This window comes from Ochotona princeps, unplaced genomic scaffold (assembly GCF_030435755.1).
Source record: "Ochotona princeps isolate mOchPri1 unplaced genomic scaffold, mOchPri1.hap1 HAP1_SCAFFOLD_121, whole genome shotgun sequence".
Lineage (NCBI taxonomy): Eukaryota > Metazoa > Chordata > Mammalia > Lagomorpha > Ochotonidae > Ochotona > Ochotona princeps.
This window is the reverse complement of record NW_026696772.1, coordinates 310189-328041: the sequence shown is the minus strand read 5'-3', so window position 1 is coordinate 328041 and position 17853 is coordinate 310189. Positions and strand designations below refer to the sequence as shown.

Below are 17853 nucleotides of genomic sequence, written 5' to 3'. Positions count from 1 at the left end.
CGGCAGGCGCTGTCCGAGGTGCGGGCGCGGCTCCGCGCCAGGCCCCGCTCTCGCCCACGTCGCCCCGCACGCCCGCTCCGCGTGTCCTCGGGATTGGCCCGCGCTGGCGACGTCAGGCCCTGGCGAGCCGCGCGGAGCCGGTGCGCGTGCGTCGCCCGCCTGCCCCCTCCCCGCCCGGCGCTGCTCGGGCTGGGCTCGCGCACCGCGGGGAGCCGCCGGCCACCGGAGCGCAGGTGAGAGCGCGACCCAAGGTCACCCGGGCGGGGTGGGGGTGGCGGAGACCACGCCCTCCCCGGACCTGGCCAGGTCCAGCGGCGCGGGAGCGGGAGGTCGGAGCGCCGGGGCACCAGGACGGCCCGCGGCCCTCGCTGTGCGTGAGCCGGGCCAGGATGGGGGCCCGCACGACGCCGCTGGCCACCGCGGAACCCTATGCAGCTGGATCTGGGGTGGCCGCCGGCCCTAGAATTGCAGTCTGAGGCCCCTTAGGTGGGCGGCGGCCTCCCCTAGAGCCCCCGGGAAGACAGCCACTTCCTCTACTGGAACGCTTCGCCGTGGGTGTCTGGCACGGTCAGGCTGAGCCCTGGGACACACGTCCCCACCCTTGGAACCGCCTACACCTGAGCCCGAGCAATTCCATTAAACTTGACTGCTGTGTTGCCCGCCTCCCTGGTGACTTCAGATACCCCGGGGATCCTGTGTGCTCCCTGACCCTGTCCTGGGTCCCCCACCACGCACACTGGCCTGCTGGCTCCCATTCCCAGGTTCCGGGGGCTGCATGTGACACCAAAAGCCACACTTGGTTACTTCAGAGCCCACCAAGTCAGGGGCCCAAGTCCCTTTTGGGGAGGCAGTGGGGATCCCATATCTGCTGAGTCCCTGTGGACCTCTGCTCCCAACCTGCTGACAAGTGACTTCAGTAAAAGCCCGCTCAGCATCCCCCCATCAGCAGGGTTTGTGTGCCGACCTCCCTGAGGGACCCAGCACCCCACCTTACTGTCCAGAAGAGCGGGGTTGAGGTGGGGCAGCAAGGGACCAGCCTTAGCGCCCACAGGGCAGTGACAAGCCCGTGAGCCAAGGATGCTGCCCACCCCAGACCCGCATCCTGGGAGCACACAGTGCCCTGGGAATCCCAAGTGAACCCATTGCACTTCACCGACTGGACGGCAGTAAAGCCTCTACTGGGGTTTCTTGAGCTGATTTGTAACTTTCCGAGTCAGGCACAGTTGGCACCCCTTGGTACTGCAGGAGCCCTGCTGGGGCTGAGTCAGAGGGGCAAGCCTGTGGTCCCCAGCGACCTATGGGAAAATGGCCCCCGTGGCTCTCGTACTGCTGCTGCTGCTGCTGCTGTTGCCACAGCCGCTGTCGCCCCCGGCACGCGCGGATGCCTGCCCTGCTGCCTGTCGCTGCTACAGCACTACGATAGAGTGTGGCGCCCTGCAACTACATGGGGTCCCACCCGGGATCCCAGCTGGGACGCAGGTGGGCACCAGTGGACAGAAAGGGGGAGGAGTGAGAGGGTTAGCGGGCAGCCCTGGGGCGGGCAGGCCGCCTGTGGAGGAGTAAGCCCCCCATGCCCGGCCCACAGACGCTGTTCCTGCAGGACAACAGCATCGTGCGCCTGGAGGCGGGTGCCCTGGCTCCGCTCACAGCCCTGCGCCGCCTCTACCTGCACAACAACAGCCTGCGTGCCCTTGAGGTGGGCGCTTTCCGCGCACAGCCCCACCTGCTGGAGCTGGCACTCACCCGGAACCGGCTCCGCGGTCTGCGGGGCGGCGCCTTCGTCGGCCTGGCCCAGCTCCGCGTGCTGTACCTGGCCGGCAACCAGCTGACACGGCTGCTGGACTTCACTTTCCTGCATGTGCCGGTAAGCGCCCACCTCCGCTCCCACCCCCCGCCCCCCGCAGCCCCGGCCTGACCCACTGCCTCTGCCGCAGCGGCTGCAGGAGCTGCACCTCCAAGACAACAGCCTGGAGCTGCTGGAGGAGCAGGCCCTGGAGGGGCTCTCCTCTCTGGCGCTACTGGACCTCAGCAGGAACCAGCTGGGCACCATTAGCCGGGAGACGCTGCAGCCCCTAGCAAGCCTTCAGGTCCTGCGCCTCACAGGTATTTGACAGGGACAAGGCCATCAGCCTGGTCACAGCTGAGGGCAGGCTGGGCCAAGGTGTTCCGTGGCCTGCAGCAGGCGTCCAGGGTGCTCAGGCAGGGCAGGACAGAGCGAGGCAGTTAACGAAGGCCAGGCCAGAATGGGCTGGGGGCGGGACACTCACCCTAGATGACCTCATGGACTGTGGCCAGCAGAACCCAGCCACGCAGCTCCCCCTCTCCCCGCAGAGAATCCTTGGCGCTGCGACTGCGCCTTGCACTGGCTGGGCGCCTGGATCAAGGAGGGTGGCCAGCGGCTGCTGGGTGCCAGAGGCAGGAGGATCACGTGTGCCGAGCCGCCCCGCCTGGCACTGCAGAGTCTGCTGGACGTGTCGGGCAGCAGCCTTGTGTGCATCCCGCCCTCTGTGCACGTGGAGCCCCCGGAGCTCACAGCCAACCTGGGCGACGACCTGCGGGTGGCCTGCCGGGCCTCCGGCTACCCGCAGCCCCTGGTCACCTGGCGGAAGGCGCCACTGCCGCGGGACAGCAGGCCGCGGGTGCGGGCCCAGTGGGAGGGCGCGGCGCCGGGCCCCCCTGAGCCCGCGGCGGCCGACACGGGCAGTGGCATGCTCTTCCTGAGCAACGTCACGCTGGCGCACGCGGGCCGGTACGAGTGCGAAGCGGCCAACGCCGGAGGTGCCGCCCGCGTGCCCTTCCGCCTGTTGGTCAACGCGTCCCGGGCCAGGCCCACCATCCCCGTGCCCTTGCCCGCGCACCCGGACGGTGGCGAGCCGCAGCCTGAGCCGGGGAGCCTAGCCTTCCGCGCCCTGGGCCTGGCCACGCAGACGGCCGTGGCGGCGGCCATCGCGCTCCTGGCGCTCACCGCGCTGCTGCTGGCTGCCATGATCTGCCGCCGGCGCCGGCGCCGCAAAAAAGGCTGCGTGCCACCGGGTGAGGGCGTGCTGTTCGCCAACGACTACTCGGACGGGCCCTGCACCTCGGCGCAGCTGGAGGAGCTCCGTGGTGAGCGCGGGCACGCCATGTTCGTCATCAACCGCTCCAAGCCACTGCTCACCGAGGGCCCAGCCGAGGGATTGCACCCAACACCGCACAGAGCCTACGAGATCCATTGCTGAGCACCACACAGCCCTGGCGTCCACCAACAACCTGCTTGTGGGGCACTGGCCGGCGTGGCCTCACGCGAGCTCACTCAGTAAAGGTGGACGCCAAACTCAGAGCAGTGAGCCGAGCCGTATGTGGGGTGAGGGGCCGTGGGAGGGCAGTGTGTCCCGGGGTCAGCAGGACTTGGGGTGCCATTGCACCCTGAGAGTTCCCCCTGGCCTCTGGGATGATCCTGCGAGGTGGGGTAGGGCAGCATGATCCAGGGCCTTGCAGGGGTCAGCAAGGTTAGGGGTACCGCCTACGACAAAGGAGCCACGAAACTAGTTGCAAATTCTGCACTTTTGTGCCATGAAGACAAACACGGTTTGGACCCTGGGTGGAAGCCTTTGGAAGGACACCATGGTCGGGGGGTGGTCCAGCCCGGTTGGCAGGGAGCCCACACAGTATGCAGACAGACACAGCCATCTGCAGGTGACCAGCAGCAGTGGGGGGTGCTGCCGAGCCCACACAGGCAGTGACGTCCCCTCCCTGAGAGGTCCGTGTGGGCTCAGAGGCTGAAGTAGTCAGCCGCCAGGCGTCCGTAGATGTCCGTGGTCCACAGCACGTGGGTGCGACCTGAGGCCAGCAGCAGCTGCTGCAACTCGGCCTCCACGCGGGCAAACTTCTCCTCGTTGATGGAGGCCTCCAGCAACACAGAGGCAGGCGGCGGCCAGGGCAGGCCCTCGTAGCAGTCCACGGGGAAGGGGTGTACCACAGTGCGCAGCTCGGCCTGTCCTGCCGAGTCCCGCAGCAGCTCCTTGAGGCCCGCCGTGGACAGCGGGTTGCCATACAGGCCAAGGTAGCGGAGACTGGCACAGCGGGTCAGCACGGGGAGGGTGGCCAGCAGCTGGGTGTCGGCCAGCTGGCACTCGGTCAGCTCGAGGTGCAGGAGTGTGGGCGCCGTGGCCTGCAGCAGGCCTTGGAACGGCGCTAGCTGACTGCCAGACAGGTCGTTCCCACTCAGGTCCAGCTTCTTCAGGTGGGCGGCATGGGGGCTGCGTGCCAGGCAGCGCAAGTCCTCGGGCAGCAGGGCACAGAAGGCTAGCTCCAGGCTCTCCAGCGGGCTCTGAAGGGTGCTGTGGGGCAGGTGCCAGGCGGCGGGGTCACAGGGCAGCCGGCTGAGGGGAGGGAGGCAGGGGTAGGGGCGGGCAGGGCAGGCTCACCTGAGCAGCTGCTCCAGCCTCCCGGAGAGCAGCGAGGAGCCCATGCTGAGCTCCCGGAGACAGGTGAAGCGACCCATCTGGGCCAGGAAGTAGCGGAAGTTGTCTTCGCCGTCCACGGAAGGCTGCCGTGAATCTCCGTGTACGTAGTGTAGCCGCAGGCTGGCCAGCTGCTGGAAGCGAGCCACGTGAGGGATGATGACCGACAGGCCCCGCAGGCCTAGGTTGTTGAAGCGCAGGTCCACCCGGCGCAGGCAGCCGGCGTCCAGCAGCTGCAGCAGGGCCACCGTGTTGCGCATGGGCAGGTCCTCGGCCCGCAGGTCCCGGCAGCACAGCCTCAGCGGGCTGCCCACACTGCTCCGCAGGGCCTCCCCCAGGAAGGCATAGGAGGCCCGGTTCACTCGTAGGTCCACCCGCACCTCCACAGGCTCAGGAGCCGGCCCAGGCTCCCCTGCCCCTCCCTGCTGCTGGGCAATGCAAGTGCGGGCCACTGCCGCCGTGCAGTCCCACATGCTCATGGTGCCAGGGTCCTGCTCCACGCCGTCGTCCAGCAGGCCTGTCATGTCCAGCACCCGCAGCACCTGCTTCCTGGAGGAGAGAGGCCTCAGGGAGGGCCAAGGAGGCAGTGCCCACATCCCCTATTCACCATTCCAAGACAGAGCAGGGACCTAACCCCGATGCAGGCCTCAGGGCACCCACACCCCTCCATGGGACAGACTTCCGGGGGGGCACCCTACTTGGCTAGCGCATACCTGCAAAGGGGCCGCGTGCCCGTCTCCGCCTCGGACGTGTGCAGTCGGGCAGTCAGCCCCAGGATCACGGCCTGCACGCTCTCGGTGCTGGGCCGCTCCTGCAGCAGTGCCCGGCTGCAGTGGGCACACTCCTGTAGCAGCTGCTGGAAGCTGAGCAGTGGGAAGGGCCAGGTGTGCACCAGCTCCTGCAGCACCGCCGTCTTGCGGTCCATGAAGGCCACCTTGAAGAGCAGCGGGAAGAGCTCACGGGGCAGCAGCGGCAGGGCCTGGCAGGCGGCCGACTGACACTGCAGTACTTGCCGTGTGCTCAGGAACGCCAACGTGTGCATGGCGCCGGCCCCACCAAGGCCACCTGCAGGAAAGGGACCGAGACCTTTAGTGGGGGTGACCTGCTGGGCCATGCTCACCTGCCCCCCACGGCACCTGGCACCAGGTCAGCAGTGGGCGTGGGCTGGCACAGCCAGACAAGGGGTGGGCAGCCAGGACAGCCTGCAGGCTCAGAGAGGGCCAGGCCTCCCCCAAAGGGGCCCTTTGGGTACAGAGAACAGGGATGTCCGGCGGCTCTGCCAAGCCCAGGTGAGATCAGCAAGCAACAGGCTGGGTGGGAAGGACCAGGCCCGAGAACTGTCCAAGCCCTCCAACCCACTGTCACCGGGCAGAGACCCCAGAGCACCACACTGGCCTCTACTGTCGCTCTACCCCTACCTCTCTCCTGGGAACCGCTGTGGAGAGACCCATTGTCAAGTCCACAAGAGAGAGCTGCCCGTGGCATTCCACCGGCCCCTGGGCACCCAGGACACCTGTAGTGTGCCCCCATGCCACCCTGCTGCTGCCTACGCACCAGGTACCTCGCCGCTCCGTGGCGCTCACCCCAACTCCACAGCCGGGCGACTGGGCCGCGTCCAAGGTCATGCCACGAGCGTGGGGCCCTCGGCCGCGCTCTGCCCCTGACCCGATCTCGCGAGGACGGCACACCCGCGCCTCCGTCACGCCAGACGGAGCAGCCGGCCCGCGCGCAGCCGCCGCAGTGGGACCGCGCGCTCCGAGGCCCTGCCACCCTCACCCCCAGGCCTTCCCGGAGGTCCACCCCGGCCCAGGACGCGGGGGGTCCGCCACGGGCCGCCACGCACGGCGGCCAGAGCTCACCGGCAGCTCCGCCGCCGCGCGCCCCGCCTCTGCCTGCCGCCCCGGCCCGCCCAGCGCCGCGGCGCGCCGCGATGAGGTGGGCCCGTTGCATTGGCCGCCCCGAGCGGCCGCCCCCGGCCCTGCCGAGCGCCCCCATTGGCGGCGCCCGGGCCGTCGCTCTTGCCGCGGGAGATTCGCGGGCGCGCCATGGAGCGGCTGTGGGACGTGCGGCTGCGGCTGCAGGCTTGGGAGCAGGCGTTCCGGCGCGAGCGCGCGCGGCGGCCGGGCCAGGTGCGGTGTGCGCCGAGGGGTCGGGGCCTGCGGGCGCCACGCCGCGCCTGACGCGCTTGTTCCACAGGAGGACGTGCAGGCGGCGCCCGAGGAGATCCGCGGTGAGCGCAGGCGGGAGCGGCGGGAGGGCGGGAGCGGCGGGCCGGGCGCTGACCGACCCTGTCCACCCGCGCAGCGCTCTACCGGCAGTACCGCGTCCTGAAGAAGGCCGTGCGCCAGGCCGGCGGCCCCCAGGCGGAAGCCCAGGAGGTAGCCAGTGGCCCTTGCTTCCGGGGGCTCCTGGTCGCCAGTGGCCCTTGCGGTCGGGGGGCTCCTGGTCGCCGTCCGTGCTGGGACCTGCCCGCCCCTCCCCGTCTCCCCCAGCAGGACCCGGAGTCCAGCTGCTGGGGATCGCACCTGAACCGGTCGGTGGCCGGAAGTTCTCGCCCGACCCCTGGGCAGAAACCTCTGGCGTCTGGGCAGGACTATGGGAAGAGACTCAAGGCCAACCTGCAGGTGAAGGTAAGGGTGTGGGGCTGGCGGGTGGGACCCCGGGTTGGGCTGGGTCCCTTCCACGGGGCAGGGTGGGGACTGCGCAGGTCTGGGAGCCCAGGGCAGCCTGGCTGCTTGAGTTGCTGCCTAAGGCTTGTTCGCTCTCCCAGGCAGGACTGGCCCAGAGCTGCAGACTCCGCCCTCCACGCAAATCCAACTCAGAGGCCTCCAAACGTCCCGGCCCGGAGGCCACCCCCACCTCAGTAGGAGGAGGCTGCACAGTGTCCCCACAGTCTCCCCAACTCCCCGAGTCCCCTGAGCCACTCCAGTCCCCGGGGCCTCAGCCATGGCCAGGACGGCTCCAGCAGCTTCGGGAATCCCTGAGGCTCCGGCTGGGCTCCCTGGACCCTGACTGGCTGCAGCGATGTCACCATGGGAGCCCAGGGGCCCAGGGGTCTCGCAGTCCTGGCTTGGAGCCGGAGGGGTCAGCTACTCCGACCACAGGCCAGCAGAGCAGTGTGGACCCCATCGCAGGCTGTGAGGCCTCAGGCGCACTGGCAGCCCACACCCATGCAGACGACCTACAGCCCAGGCGGTGCCAGAAGCGGAGCAGGAATGAGGGGCCTGGGGGCAGCCTTGCCTGTGTGCAGCAGGAGGGCGGCCAAGGAGGCCATGAGAAAGATACTGTGGGAGGGCCTGCAGGGGGCGGCAGCCCCTCCTGTGGGGCCTGTGTGGGGCAGACTGTGGGGACAGCCCCCCTGTGCAGCTCTCCCAGGACAGGAGTCCAGGAGCGGGGCAACTACGTGCGGCTCAACATGAAGCAGAGACGCTACGTGCGGGGTGGGGCCCTTCGGGGCAGGGCCCTCCTCAGGCAGGTGAGCGGACGGGCATGTGGGTGGGTGGGCACTCCTTACCCTTGGGTCTCTAGAGGGCCAGCGTTGCCTCCTTCTCTTTCATCCCCCTAGGCACGGAAGCAAAAGTGGCAGAAGAAAGCCGCAGGCCTCACTGGGGGCAGGCCCAAGGCCACCTCCAGGGACTCTTGCTTCCGCTGTGGGCAGCCTGGCCACTGGGCATCCCACTGCCCCCAACCAGGTGAGGCTGTGGCTCTGGAGACTGGGGTGTCCCACACTTGGCAAAGGTGTCCATGCCTGAAGCTGTACAATGTACACCCTGCCCAGCCCTCCAGGGGGAAAGCAGAGAGGACAGGGAGGAGACCTCGGAGGAAGCCAACCAGTGCCAACCCCCAGGTGGGTTGGGCAGTGGGCCTGGTGACTGTCTAGAGTGGCCCTGTCCCATCCTGGATCTCCACTTAACCCTCTACCATGTGCCCCAGGTGATAGGGACCGGGAACCTCCTGAGCTGGAGTCGCCCTGCTTGCCCACCCCTGTGCCACCCCTTTACCCAATGGAGCCCTCGAAGCAGATGGCTGGTAAGCACCCCCACGTCCCGCCCCAGAGCCTGGACCTGGGGGCCAGGGTACTCGGGCAGCAGTGACTGCTGCCTGCTTATGTATCCACAGAGACCCCCGCTGAGGTGTACCAGGCCCTGGAGGAGCTTGGCTACCAAGCCTTCCGCCCGGGACAGGAACGTGCCATCATGCGGATCCTGTCAGGTGAGTGTGGCTAGAGGGGGCCGGGCTGAGCCGGAAGGCCAGCAGCCTGGGTGCTGATCCTTCTCCTGCCCAGGTGTGTCCACCCTGCTGGTGCTGCCCACCGGCGCTGGCAAGTCCCTGTGCTACCAGCTCCCGGCCCTGATGTTCGCCCGGCGCAGCCCCTGCCTCTCTCTCGTCATCTCTCCCCTGCTGTCGCTCATGGATGACCAGGTGCGCTGCACCCCCATAAGGGCCCCCAGTGTGAGGGGTGTGGGCTGTGACAGCCCCATGTCCATCTGCAGGTGTCGGGTCTGCCCCGCAGCCTCAAGGCTGCCTGTCTGCACTCGGGCATGAGCAGGAAGCAGCGGGACTCTGTACTGCAGAAGGTAGAATGCATCCATCCGCCTGATTCCCCAGGCAGGGGAGTGGTGGGTGAGTGCCTGGGGCACACCCTGACTCTGCCCGCTGCAGGTGCGGGCAGCCCAAGTGCACGTCCTCATGCTCTCCCCGGAGGCTCTGGTGGGAGCCGGGGCCATCCCCCTAACCACCCAGCTGCCGCCTGTGGCCTTCGTATGCATTGATGAAGCCCACTGCTTGTCTCAGTGGTCCCACAACTTCCGGCCCTGCTACCTGCGTGTCTGTAAGGTGGGCCGGGTGCCTGTAGGGCTGGCTGGGCCCGCCTGGTCCTTCCCCAGGCTGACTGACCTCTCCACTGCCCACCTCTGGGCAGGTGCTGCGGGAACGTGTGGGAGTGCGCTGCTTCCTGGGCCTCACAGCCACGGCCACACGCAGCACTGCCCGTGATGTAGCCCGGCACCTGGGCGTGGCCGACGAGTTGGGGATCAGGGAACCCGTGGCCGTGCCCCTCAACCTGCATCTGTCCGTGTCCATGGACAGGGAGCCAGAGCAGGTGAGTGCACGTTCCCAGGGTGCCCCCTGCGGCCCTGGCCGATGGCTACTCTGAGCACTGCCCCTTGCCAGGCCTTGGTGACACTGCTGCAGGGAGACCGCTTCCGGGTGCTAGACTCCATCATCGTTTACTGTCCCCGGCGTGAGGACACAGAGCGGCTTGCCGCACTGCTCCGCACCTGCCTGCGTGACACTCCAGAGGCCAGGGGTGAGGCCGAGCGAGGCCGGGCTGGACATCCCACCTGAGCAGCCCACTCGCACACCACCGCCCACCTGCCTGCCTGCCTTGCCCTGCAGGTCGCGACCCTGAGGCCATAGCCCAAGCCTACCATGCTGGCATGCTGAGCCAGGAGCGGCGGCGGGTACAGCGGGCCTTCATGCAGGGCCAGCTGCGCGTGGTGGTGGCCACCATGGCCTTTGGCATGGGGCTGGACCGGCCGGACGTGCGGGCGGTACTGCACCTGGGGCTACCCCCAAGCTTCGAGAGCTATGTGCAAGCCGTGGGCCGCGCAGGGCGTGACGGGCAGCCCGCCCACTGCCACCTCTTCCTGCGTCCACAGGTAGGTCCCAGTTCTCTGGGCGGGGTCCCAGCACTGGAGCCACCCCTTACGGCTGCCGTCCTGCCACAGGGGGAGGACCTGCAGGAGCTGCGCAGGCATGTGCACGCCCATGGCACCGACTTCCTGGCTGTGAAGAGGCTGGTGCAGCGGGTGTTCGCCTCCTGCATGTGCCCCCAACTGCCCCTGGATGGAGAGGGGCCCACCCCCAGTGAGCCCCCTCCCAGGGAGGCCCCAGCATCTGGGACGAGAAGGTGCCCTGGCCATGAGCGGATGCTTCCTGTGCAGCAGATGGTGCAGGCGCTGGACATGCCTGAGGAGGGTGAGGGACTGTGGGGAGGGGCCGCAGGGAGGGGCCGGGCCCGTGGGGAGGGCCCATGGGGCGCGGCCAGGGGAGGGGCCTGGGTGTCCTGACTCCATTCCAACCTTAGCCATCGAAACGCTGCTGTGCTACCTGGAACTGCACTCTCAGCGCTGGCTGCAGCTGCTGCCTGCCACCTACGCCCGCTGCCGCCTGCACTGCCCTGGTGGCCCCACACAGCTCCAGGCCCTGGCCCCCCGGTAAGCACACCCTCCACTCAGCTGGGGCCAGGGGAAAGGGCTGCTATTTGCACAAATCTCCTTCTGCCCTGGCACAGGTGCCCCCCTCTGGCTCTGTGCTTGGCTCAGTGGCCACCCGGGGACCGCCGGCACAGCAGCAGCTCTGTGGAGTTGGACATGGTTGAGCTGCTGGACTTGAGCGGCTGGGAGCTGGCCTCACTGCGGCGGGCTCTCCGCCAGCTGGAGTGGGACCTTCAGTCCGGGACAGGTACAGCCCCCTCTCACTGGCCCCAGCCCTTGGGCCTTGCTCGCTGCCAGCTGGGGACCCACTGATGCACGTTCCATCTCGGCAGGTGCACCCCAACGCACAGGTGTGCTCGTGGAGTTCGAGGAGCTGGCCTTCCACCTGTGCAGCCCCGGGGACCTGTCGGCAGTGGAGCTGGACCAGGTCTGCGACTTCCTGTATAGCTGCGTGCAGGCCCATGAACGCAAGGGCCTGGCGCGTCTGTGCCACGTCTCCCAGGCCTTCCGCAGGTGGGCCAGCAGAGGCTGGGGCAGGGCCTCCCACAGCCTTGGCGGAGGTTCTCACAGCCTTCTGTCTTCTCAGCGTGGCTTTCCCCAGCTGTGGACCCTGCCTGGAGCGAGCTGACCAGGAGCGCAGTGCCCAGCTCAAGGCCCTGCTCAGCCACTACTTTGAGGAGGAAGAGGCAGCCCCAAAGCTGGGGCTTGAGGAGCAACAGGGCCCCGAGCTGGGGCTGGTCAGTGTGAGTCCAGCTGCTGCTAGAGTGGAACCCGGTCCCAAGCTTGCCATGACCATGCATGGTGCCCGGAAGCCCTGAGGCTGGGGTTTGACGTGCTGCCCCCTGCCCCAGATCCAGGACTGGGAAGACCAGGTCCGCCGTGACATCCGCCTGCTCCTGTCCCTGCGGCCAGAGGAGAGGTTCTCGGGCAGAGCAGTGGCTCGCATCTTCCATGGCATCGGTGAGGATCGGAGTCTGCGACACGCGCACCGTCTGGGCCAGCTGGCCAAGGGTGCTCAGGTCCTGTCCCTTTATCCCCCACCCCCGGCAGGGAGCCCCTGCTACCCAGCACAGGTGTTTGGAAGGGACCAGCGCTTCTGGAGACGGTACCTGCAGCTGAGCTTCCACAGCTTGATGCGGCTGGCCACAGAGGAGCTCATTCGCACGGGCCACTGACTGCTCTGCACAGCATGGGGGGGCTGGCCACCAGGTGGACATCCCATGGGGAGCGGGGCCCCCATTTCCCTGCCAGGGTGGGGTCAGACTCATACGTGCAGAATAAAAGGCACAGTGTGACTCCTGGGTCCGTCCTCGCAGCACGCACAGCATGCTTGCTTTATTGGCCATGCCTGCCAGCAGCTCCAGCCAGCATGCTGGGGGCCAGGCCCAGGTCCAGCAGGGGCAGGGCCGAGAGGGCCAACAACAGACAGAAGCAGAGGCGCAGGCCCAAGCTGTCAGCCAGTGCTCCCGACAGGGCACCCAACAGCAGCTTCCCGAGCAGCTCCAGTGTGGCCAACAGGCTGTAGTGGGTGGCCTGTTCAGGGTGGAGGTAAGTGGTCAGGACTTGGAGGCTCTTGGCAGGCCCCTCCCCCAGCACCAGCCTCACCTGCAGTGCCCTGGGGGCCAGCTGGCTGCAGCACATCATCACAGTGAAGGTGGCTGTGGTGACCAGGCCCCCCAGGAAGTGCTGCAGGCACAGACTCAGCAGGGCGGCTCCTGAGGTTGGGCAGTGGTCAGCTGAGCCCCAGGAACCCGGCCTGCCCTGCCCAGCCCTGCCTTCACCAACCCCTCACCTCGTAGCATGGCCGTGGGGCCAGAGCTAGGACCGCTGTCTGCTGCGTCCAGGTGGAAGAGCAGGAGGGTCTGGCAGGCCAGACCCCCGAGGCGGAACTTCAACACCAACTTCAGCAGGGGCAGCGGCTGCCTGGGCCAAGAGGGGACAGACGCCACACAGCCCGTCGGGAGGGGACAGACACCACACAACCAGTTGGGAGGGGACAGACGCCACACAGCCCGTCGGGAGGGGACAGACGCCACACAGCCCGTCGGGAGGGGACAGTGTATGTGGGGGGCAGGTAGGTGCCCAGGGGCTCACCAGTGCTTGGCCAGCAGGGCCCCGGCCAGGGCAGAGCCAGTGATGGAGCTGCCCACCGCACCCACACCATTCCACAGCCCCAGCTCAGGGGCAGGGGTGCCAAGATCCAGCAAGAGCAGGGGGAACAGGCTGCTGGCACCCTGCTCACCTGTGGGGAGACAGAGCTGCAGCAGACCCACCCCATCCCTGCCAGGACCTTATGCCACAGGTGCCGGGCACCAGCTGAAGGCAGCAACGCCAGACCATACCAGGATGAGTGCCCCCCACAATGCTTGTCAGGGGAGCTGACCCCAGGCTCCACTCACCCAGCTTGTAGGTGGCCACAAAGCCTGCTGTCCACAGGGTCCCTGGCACAGCCAGCAAGTCCTGCAGGAGATGAGGGGGCTTCTTACGGCCTGGAGGTTCTGTGAGCTGTGGCGTGGGCAGCTGACGGAGGGCAGGGGCAGCCCAGGCCAGAGCAGTGGCCAGCCAATAGGTGGTGGCCAGCAGCAGAAAGAGCAGCGGCCAGGACAGGATGGGCAAGAGGGTGAGCAGCCCTCCCCCGGCCAGGGCGGCCCCCAGCTTGTAGGCGACCACCTGCACCGTGTTGCCAGGCCCCAGCTCTGCGGGCTCCAGCAGCTGCACAGCCAATGCGTCCAGGGCCACGTCCTGCACGGCTGCAGCCAGGTTCAGGAGCAGCAGCAGCCCCAGCGTGGGAGTGGGTATTGTGGCCTGGCTTGTGGGAGCCAGCGTGGCCAGCATCCCGCACACCAGGCCCAAGGCAGCCGTGCTGAGCACCAGCCAAGCCCGCGGGGTCCCCCTCCTGTCAACCAGCGGGGCCCATACGAGCTTGAACAGCCATGGCGCATACAGCACCTTGGCTAGCCCCACGCGCGTCAGGGAGAGGCCGCGGGCTCGCAGCAGGATGGGCAGCAGACCAGACTGAAGCCCGTAGGGGAGGCCCTGCACCAGGTAGAGGCCGGCCAGCGGCAGCAGCTTCCCCCGCATGGGCCAGCCAGGCCACGGCCGGGAGTCGGGCCCCATCCGGCCCGCGGCCAGGGGTCACCCGCTGTCCCGGGATCCGGCGTTCTCGGAAGCGCACCGCCCGCTGTCCCCGGCAGGCCTTGCGCGGCTTCCGGGCGGCTGCGGGGCGGAGCCTCAGCAGCCAGTGCGCTCCGCCGCCTCCCGCTCGCCCAGCCTCTCCCCAAAAGCCGAGGCTGCTGGGAGGAAGGCCAGGCCCTGGGCTGTCTGCTGCCCGCCCACGGCTGCCCCTCAGGCTCTGCAGCCTCTCGGCCTGGGACCCCCGGGGACCTCACTGGTCCCAGTGCATGGCCCCTGCTGGGGGAGTCCCGTCCCTCACCCTAGCTCCCTCCCACAAGAGGAAGCTCAACTTCCCGCAGCCTTGGGTTCCCTCCCCCGCATCTGCCCCTCAGCCCTAGCCCTGAGAAGGGGATGTGTCCCCCTTGTCCAGCCACCTGTGTCCTATGGACCCAGACAGCACTGACAGAGGCTACCCCTGGAGTCCCCGTGCCTGAGATTTTGGGGGAGCCCCTCCCTGACACTATCATTCCAGAGGCGCTTCATCCACTTAGCTGTCACACACTGCTCCCAGGGGTCAGGGTGTCACACACTTTATTGGGGACCCAGAGTTGGGGCACCCCCGGCCTGCACTCAGGAGTACTCCTGGGTGAACTTGGCGTGGAAGTGGCTCAGCTTCTCCAGCAGCGGCCTCAGCTTCTCCATGGGGGGCAGGATGGTCATCCTGAAAGGGGTGGGGGTCAGCTACAGGGGCCAGGGTGGGGAGCAGGGTGCCGGGAGGTGGTGTTGACCTCACCGAAAGTGGTAGGTGCCCTCCCGCTGCCCGAAGCCGCTCCCAGGCACCACGCAGATGCCCGTCTCTTCCAGGAGGCGCAGGCAGAAGAACATGTCCGGGGCCATGCCCAGCTCCTGCGGGCGGACAGAGTGGTCAGGACAGTCAGCCCTGGCCCTCCCTCTGATCAACCACCTCCGTCTCTGGCCCTGCCCACCTGGGCCCGCTGCACGGCACGCGGGGGCAGCTCCACGCGTGGGAACGAGTACATGGCACCCTGCACCGGGTTGCAGTGGATGCCTGGGGCTGCGTTGAACACCTGCTCTGTGAGTTTGGCCTTGGCAGCCAGCTCGGCCAGCACCGTCTGCCTCTCCTGCAGCCGCAGAGGGCAGGGACGCTGATGAGCATCTGCCAGGCCAGCTCCCTACTCCCCCGCTGCGGCCCCGCTAACTTACGGCCTGGAACTGGGCAAAGGAGGGGTCAGAGGGCGCGGGTGGGTTGACTACCAAGTCCAGCAGCGCTTGGCCCGGCACCGGGGGGCAGAGCCTCACGCTGACCAGCTTTAGCATCTGCTGCTTGACGGCGGGGTCCATGTTCACCACCTCGACATAGCCACCGCGGAACCCGCACCTGTGAGGGAGGGGACCGAGGCTGGGCACCGAGGCCAGGCGGCCAGAAGAGGCACGACTGTCACGGGGCTCAGCCCAGACGCCCCGCACGCACTCGCCCATGTAACCCTTGGAAGCCGAGTGGAAGGAAGCAAGCTCCTGCTGCTCCGCATATGGCGACCCCATCTCCGTTAGCACCTTCTTGAATGAGTGGAATTGCGAGCCCTCGGCATACACGTTGTCCTGGTACACCTGGGGAGGGGAGCGCCATGGGGGCCGGCTCCTACCTCATCCACCGCCCTCACCCGCCCCGCGCACGCACTGCGGCCTGCACCTCATCAGCCAGCAGGAAGAGGCGCTCCTCGAAGGCGAAGCGGATCACTGCCTCTATGCACTCACGGGTCTGCACCTGCCCTGCGGGGAGAGGCACCAGGGAGTCAGCGGAGGCTCTAACCCCGACCCTAACCCTGCACCCACGCCTGCTCCGGGGCGGGAGGGAAGCGCACCGGTGGGGTTGCCGGGGTTGATGACGCACAGTGCACGCGGGCAGCAGTGGTCGCGCGCCTGGCGCAGTGCGCGCCGCAGCTCGGCCACGTCAAGTGCCCAGGCGCGCTCCTCGTCGAGGTAATAGTCCACCTGCACGGCGTCCAGCTCGGCCAGTGCGGCAGAGTAGAGCGGGTACTGCGGAATGGGGATGAGCACGCCCGTGCGCAAGCGCCCCTCCCCGGCCACCAGCAACTTCAACACGGTCTGCGGGTGGGACAGAGAAGGCCAGGTTGGCGGAGCACGCGGCTGCACCCAGCCCCCACCCCCGCGCCGGGCGGCAGCTATCCCACACCCCGTCCCAGGGGCCTGACCCACCACGATAGCATCACTGGCCCCCGTGGACAGAAAGATGTTGCTGGGGTCGGCTGGGATGCCTCCATCGCGCCTCTGGATGTACTGGGCCACATCCTCGCGGATCAGCTGGATGCCGGAGCTAATGCTGTAGGCCCCTGCGCCCCGTGGAGGGTACGGAGACAGGGCTGGTTAGGGCAGCCTCCCTTCTCAACACCCCAGGTGGCCCGGCAGGCGCCCTTACCAAGACTGTGGCCCCCGCATGCCTGCAAGATGCGCTCTGCCCTTGTCTTGGCATCCACTGGGAAGTTGGCGCTGTGCAGCAGGTTGGGGTTGACGCAGAGGGCCAGTACCTGGGAGGACACACGGGGAGCCCGAGCTCGTGGAGTGTAGGGCAGGTGGGACAGGGTGGGCCAGCGGGCAGCTGAGTCTTACCTGGCGCAGGAAGGTGATGGGCTTCTGCCCCATGGCCTGTGCATCGCCGATGTTGGCCCGGACCACCTCTGAGAACGGCTTCTTTACACCCTGGGAGCAGAGTACAGCAGGGAAACCTGGGCCCACCACCACGTCCCACGCTGTGGCCTGGGAAGGGGCAGCGGGGGCCAGGCCCTACCTGCTGCAGCTCCTGCTCCAGCTCCAAGGCCCGTGCCACAATGGGGCCCCGCACGGCATACTCCACCCGCTGCACACAGGGGTTCATGCTGTCCAGCGTCAGCACCTTCTCCTTTGGCCCCGGGGCCTGCCTCTGCTCACCTGCTCTCTGGGCCATGGTTCTGCTCACAGCAGGCAGGAAGGCAACTCGAAAGTCTACAGGACCCACAAGGGGCTCAGCAGGCTAGGGCCAGCGCTGTGGCAGCCTGAGGAGGGGGCGTCCTCTCTGCCAGAGCTTGGCTGGAGGAGCCAGGGCTGCGGGTGTCCCACTCCAGCTGTCTGGGCACAGTTCTGCCCCAGGGAGCCAGAGGGAGTGGGTGAGGTAGTAGGCGGGGCTTGGGGCAAGGCCCAGTGCCCGCCCTGCATCCCCACAGCAGGGGAGCTGGAGACCCACATGGGGGGTGGGGACAGACGAGGGGCCACAGCTCTGAAGGACTGGGGGAGAGCAGTGGTTTACCCTAGCAGGGCCCAGCGGAGGCCTAGCCCTCTCAGCACCCCCATCTTTGCTGGGGCCAGCAGACTGGTTTCCTAGGTAACTGAGCCAGGCCTTAGGAATCCTGGGGGGTGCTGGCAAGGGGGAGAAAGCAAGGCGGGCCCAGGGGGATTGGACCTTGGCCCCCCCATCAGCACCGGCCAAGGTCAGCCAGGAGCCTTCCACTCCGGAGCTGCCCTTTCACCGGGCACCGGCCTGCAGCTGCCCTTGGGGCCACACCCGGACCTGAGGTGACCCAAGTCTCTCTGCTTTCCTTCCCGATTGGCAGAGCGAGCAGGAAGTGGGTTATGATAGGCCCCTGGAGCCCCACCTCCACCGACCTGCAGGGAGCTGATAGGCCACGTCATGCAGGCCAGTCCAGCAGCCAGAGTGGCATGGGAGTTGGTGGGTCAAGGAGCTGGCCCCTGAGCAGGGCTGTGGGCAACTGTCAGGTCTCCCTGCCAGCTGGGAGAAGCCATCAGGACCCTGGGGTGGCCGACCCCCAAATCTCACCTCACGCCTGTCCGCTGCCCATGCACAGACCCGGCCCAGCGAGAGCACAGGTTACTATGGCCCTCCTCCTGGCAGCAGGGCTGGAGTGGCAACCGCGAGGCAGGTGGACCTTGGGCAGCTGTGCTGCCCTGCACACTAAATTTAACCAACAGCCAGCTCCTGGCCCTCCCCCAGACCTGAAGACACCAGCTCTCCAACCACTGTGCTAGGAGAAGGGCGGGCCCTGGGA

At 67.9% G+C, this 17853-nt stretch overlaps 5 protein-coding genes across 11 annotated transcripts; 2 read left to right on the top strand and 3 right to left on the bottom strand.

Moving 5' to 3' along the window:
* The first annotated feature begins 94 nt into the window (after window positions 1-94).
* On the top strand, window positions 95-3287 carry LRRC24 (leucine rich repeat containing 24). The gene is made up of 5 exons (XM_058659465.1): window positions 95-233; window positions 1218-1479; window positions 1586-1864; window positions 1935-2103; window positions 2332-3287. The coding sequence occupies exons 2-5, from the start codon at window positions 1306-1308 to the stop codon at window positions 3216-3218; spliced, it is 1509 nt and encodes a 502-aa protein (XP_058515448.1). The 5' UTR covers window positions 95-233; window positions 1218-1305; the 3' UTR covers window positions 3219-3287.
* Window positions 3288-3751: 464 nt separating this feature from the next.
* On the bottom strand, window positions 3752-11898 carry LRRC14 (leucine rich repeat containing 14). 5 transcript variants are annotated; one of them, XM_058659463.1, is made up of 4 exons: window positions 11770-11898; window positions 5156-5507; window positions 4407-4991; window positions 3752-4319 (listed from the first exon to the last, which is right to left on the bottom strand). In XM_058659463.1, the coding sequence occupies exons 2-4, from the start codon at window positions 5482-5484 to the stop codon at window positions 3752-3754; spliced, it is 1482 nt and encodes a 493-aa protein (XP_058515446.1). In that variant the 5' UTR covers window positions 5485-5507; window positions 11770-11898. The 5 variants fall into 5 exon arrangements, with proteins under 5 accessions (XP_058515446.1, XP_058515447.1, XP_058515444.1 ...); XM_058659464.1 differs by lacking the exon at window positions 11770-11898 and adding an exon at window positions 6302-6325; XM_058659461.1 differs by lacking the exon at window positions 11770-11898 and adding an exon at window positions 6004-6230.
* On the top strand, window positions 6421-11921 carry RECQL4 (RecQ like helicase 4). 3 transcript variants are annotated; one of them, XM_058659450.1, is made up of 22 exons: window positions 6421-6571; window positions 6639-6672; window positions 6747-6820; window positions 6938-7072; window positions 7213-7917; window positions 8008-8134; window positions 8221-8289; window positions 8376-8471; window positions 8562-8654; window positions 8728-8864; window positions 8936-9019; window positions 9105-9278; window positions 9364-9543; window positions 9615-9750; window positions 9840-10102; window positions 10172-10421; window positions 10531-10660; window positions 10738-10907; window positions 10993-11173; window positions 11247-11403; window positions 11512-11620; window positions 11711-11921. In XM_058659450.1, exons 1-22 carry the CDS (start codon window positions 6488-6490, stop codon window positions 11833-11835), a joined length of 3513 nt encoding a protein of 1170 aa, XP_058515433.1. In that variant the 5' UTR covers window positions 6421-6487; the 3' UTR covers window positions 11836-11921. The 3 variants fall into 3 exon arrangements, with proteins under 3 accessions (XP_058515433.1, XP_058515431.1, XP_058515432.1); XM_058659448.1 differs by having other exon boundaries at window positions 11512-11921; XM_058659449.1 differs by lacking the exon at window positions 8221-8289 and having other exon boundaries at window positions 11512-11921.
* A 46-nt stretch (window positions 11922-11967) lies between these two features.
* On the bottom strand, window positions 11968-13852 carry MFSD3 (major facilitator superfamily domain containing 3). The gene is made up of 5 exons (XM_004580895.2): window positions 13060-13852; window positions 12755-12902; window positions 12453-12583; window positions 12266-12375; window positions 11968-12193 (listed from the first exon to the last, which is right to left on the bottom strand). The coding sequence occupies exons 1-5, from the start codon at window positions 13775-13777 to the stop codon at window positions 11996-11998; spliced, it is 1305 nt and encodes a 434-aa protein (XP_004580952.2). The 5' UTR covers window positions 13778-13852; the 3' UTR covers window positions 11968-11995.
* A 487-nt stretch (window positions 13853-14339) lies between these two features.
* Window positions 14340-17789, bottom strand: GPT (glutamic--pyruvic transaminase). Its single transcript, XM_004580778.2, has 12 exons — window positions 17625-17789; window positions 16602-16761; window positions 16424-16513; window positions 16233-16341; window positions 16013-16146; window positions 15658-15901; window positions 15486-15565; window positions 15267-15403; window positions 14999-15173; window positions 14761-14916; window positions 14568-14680; window positions 14340-14495 (listed from the first exon to the last, which is right to left on the bottom strand). Exons 2-12 carry the CDS (start codon window positions 16755-16757, stop codon window positions 14405-14407), a joined length of 1485 nt encoding a protein of 494 aa, XP_004580835.1. The 5' UTR covers window positions 16758-16761; window positions 17625-17789; the 3' UTR covers window positions 14340-14404.
* Window positions 17790-17853: the final 64 nt, after the last annotated feature.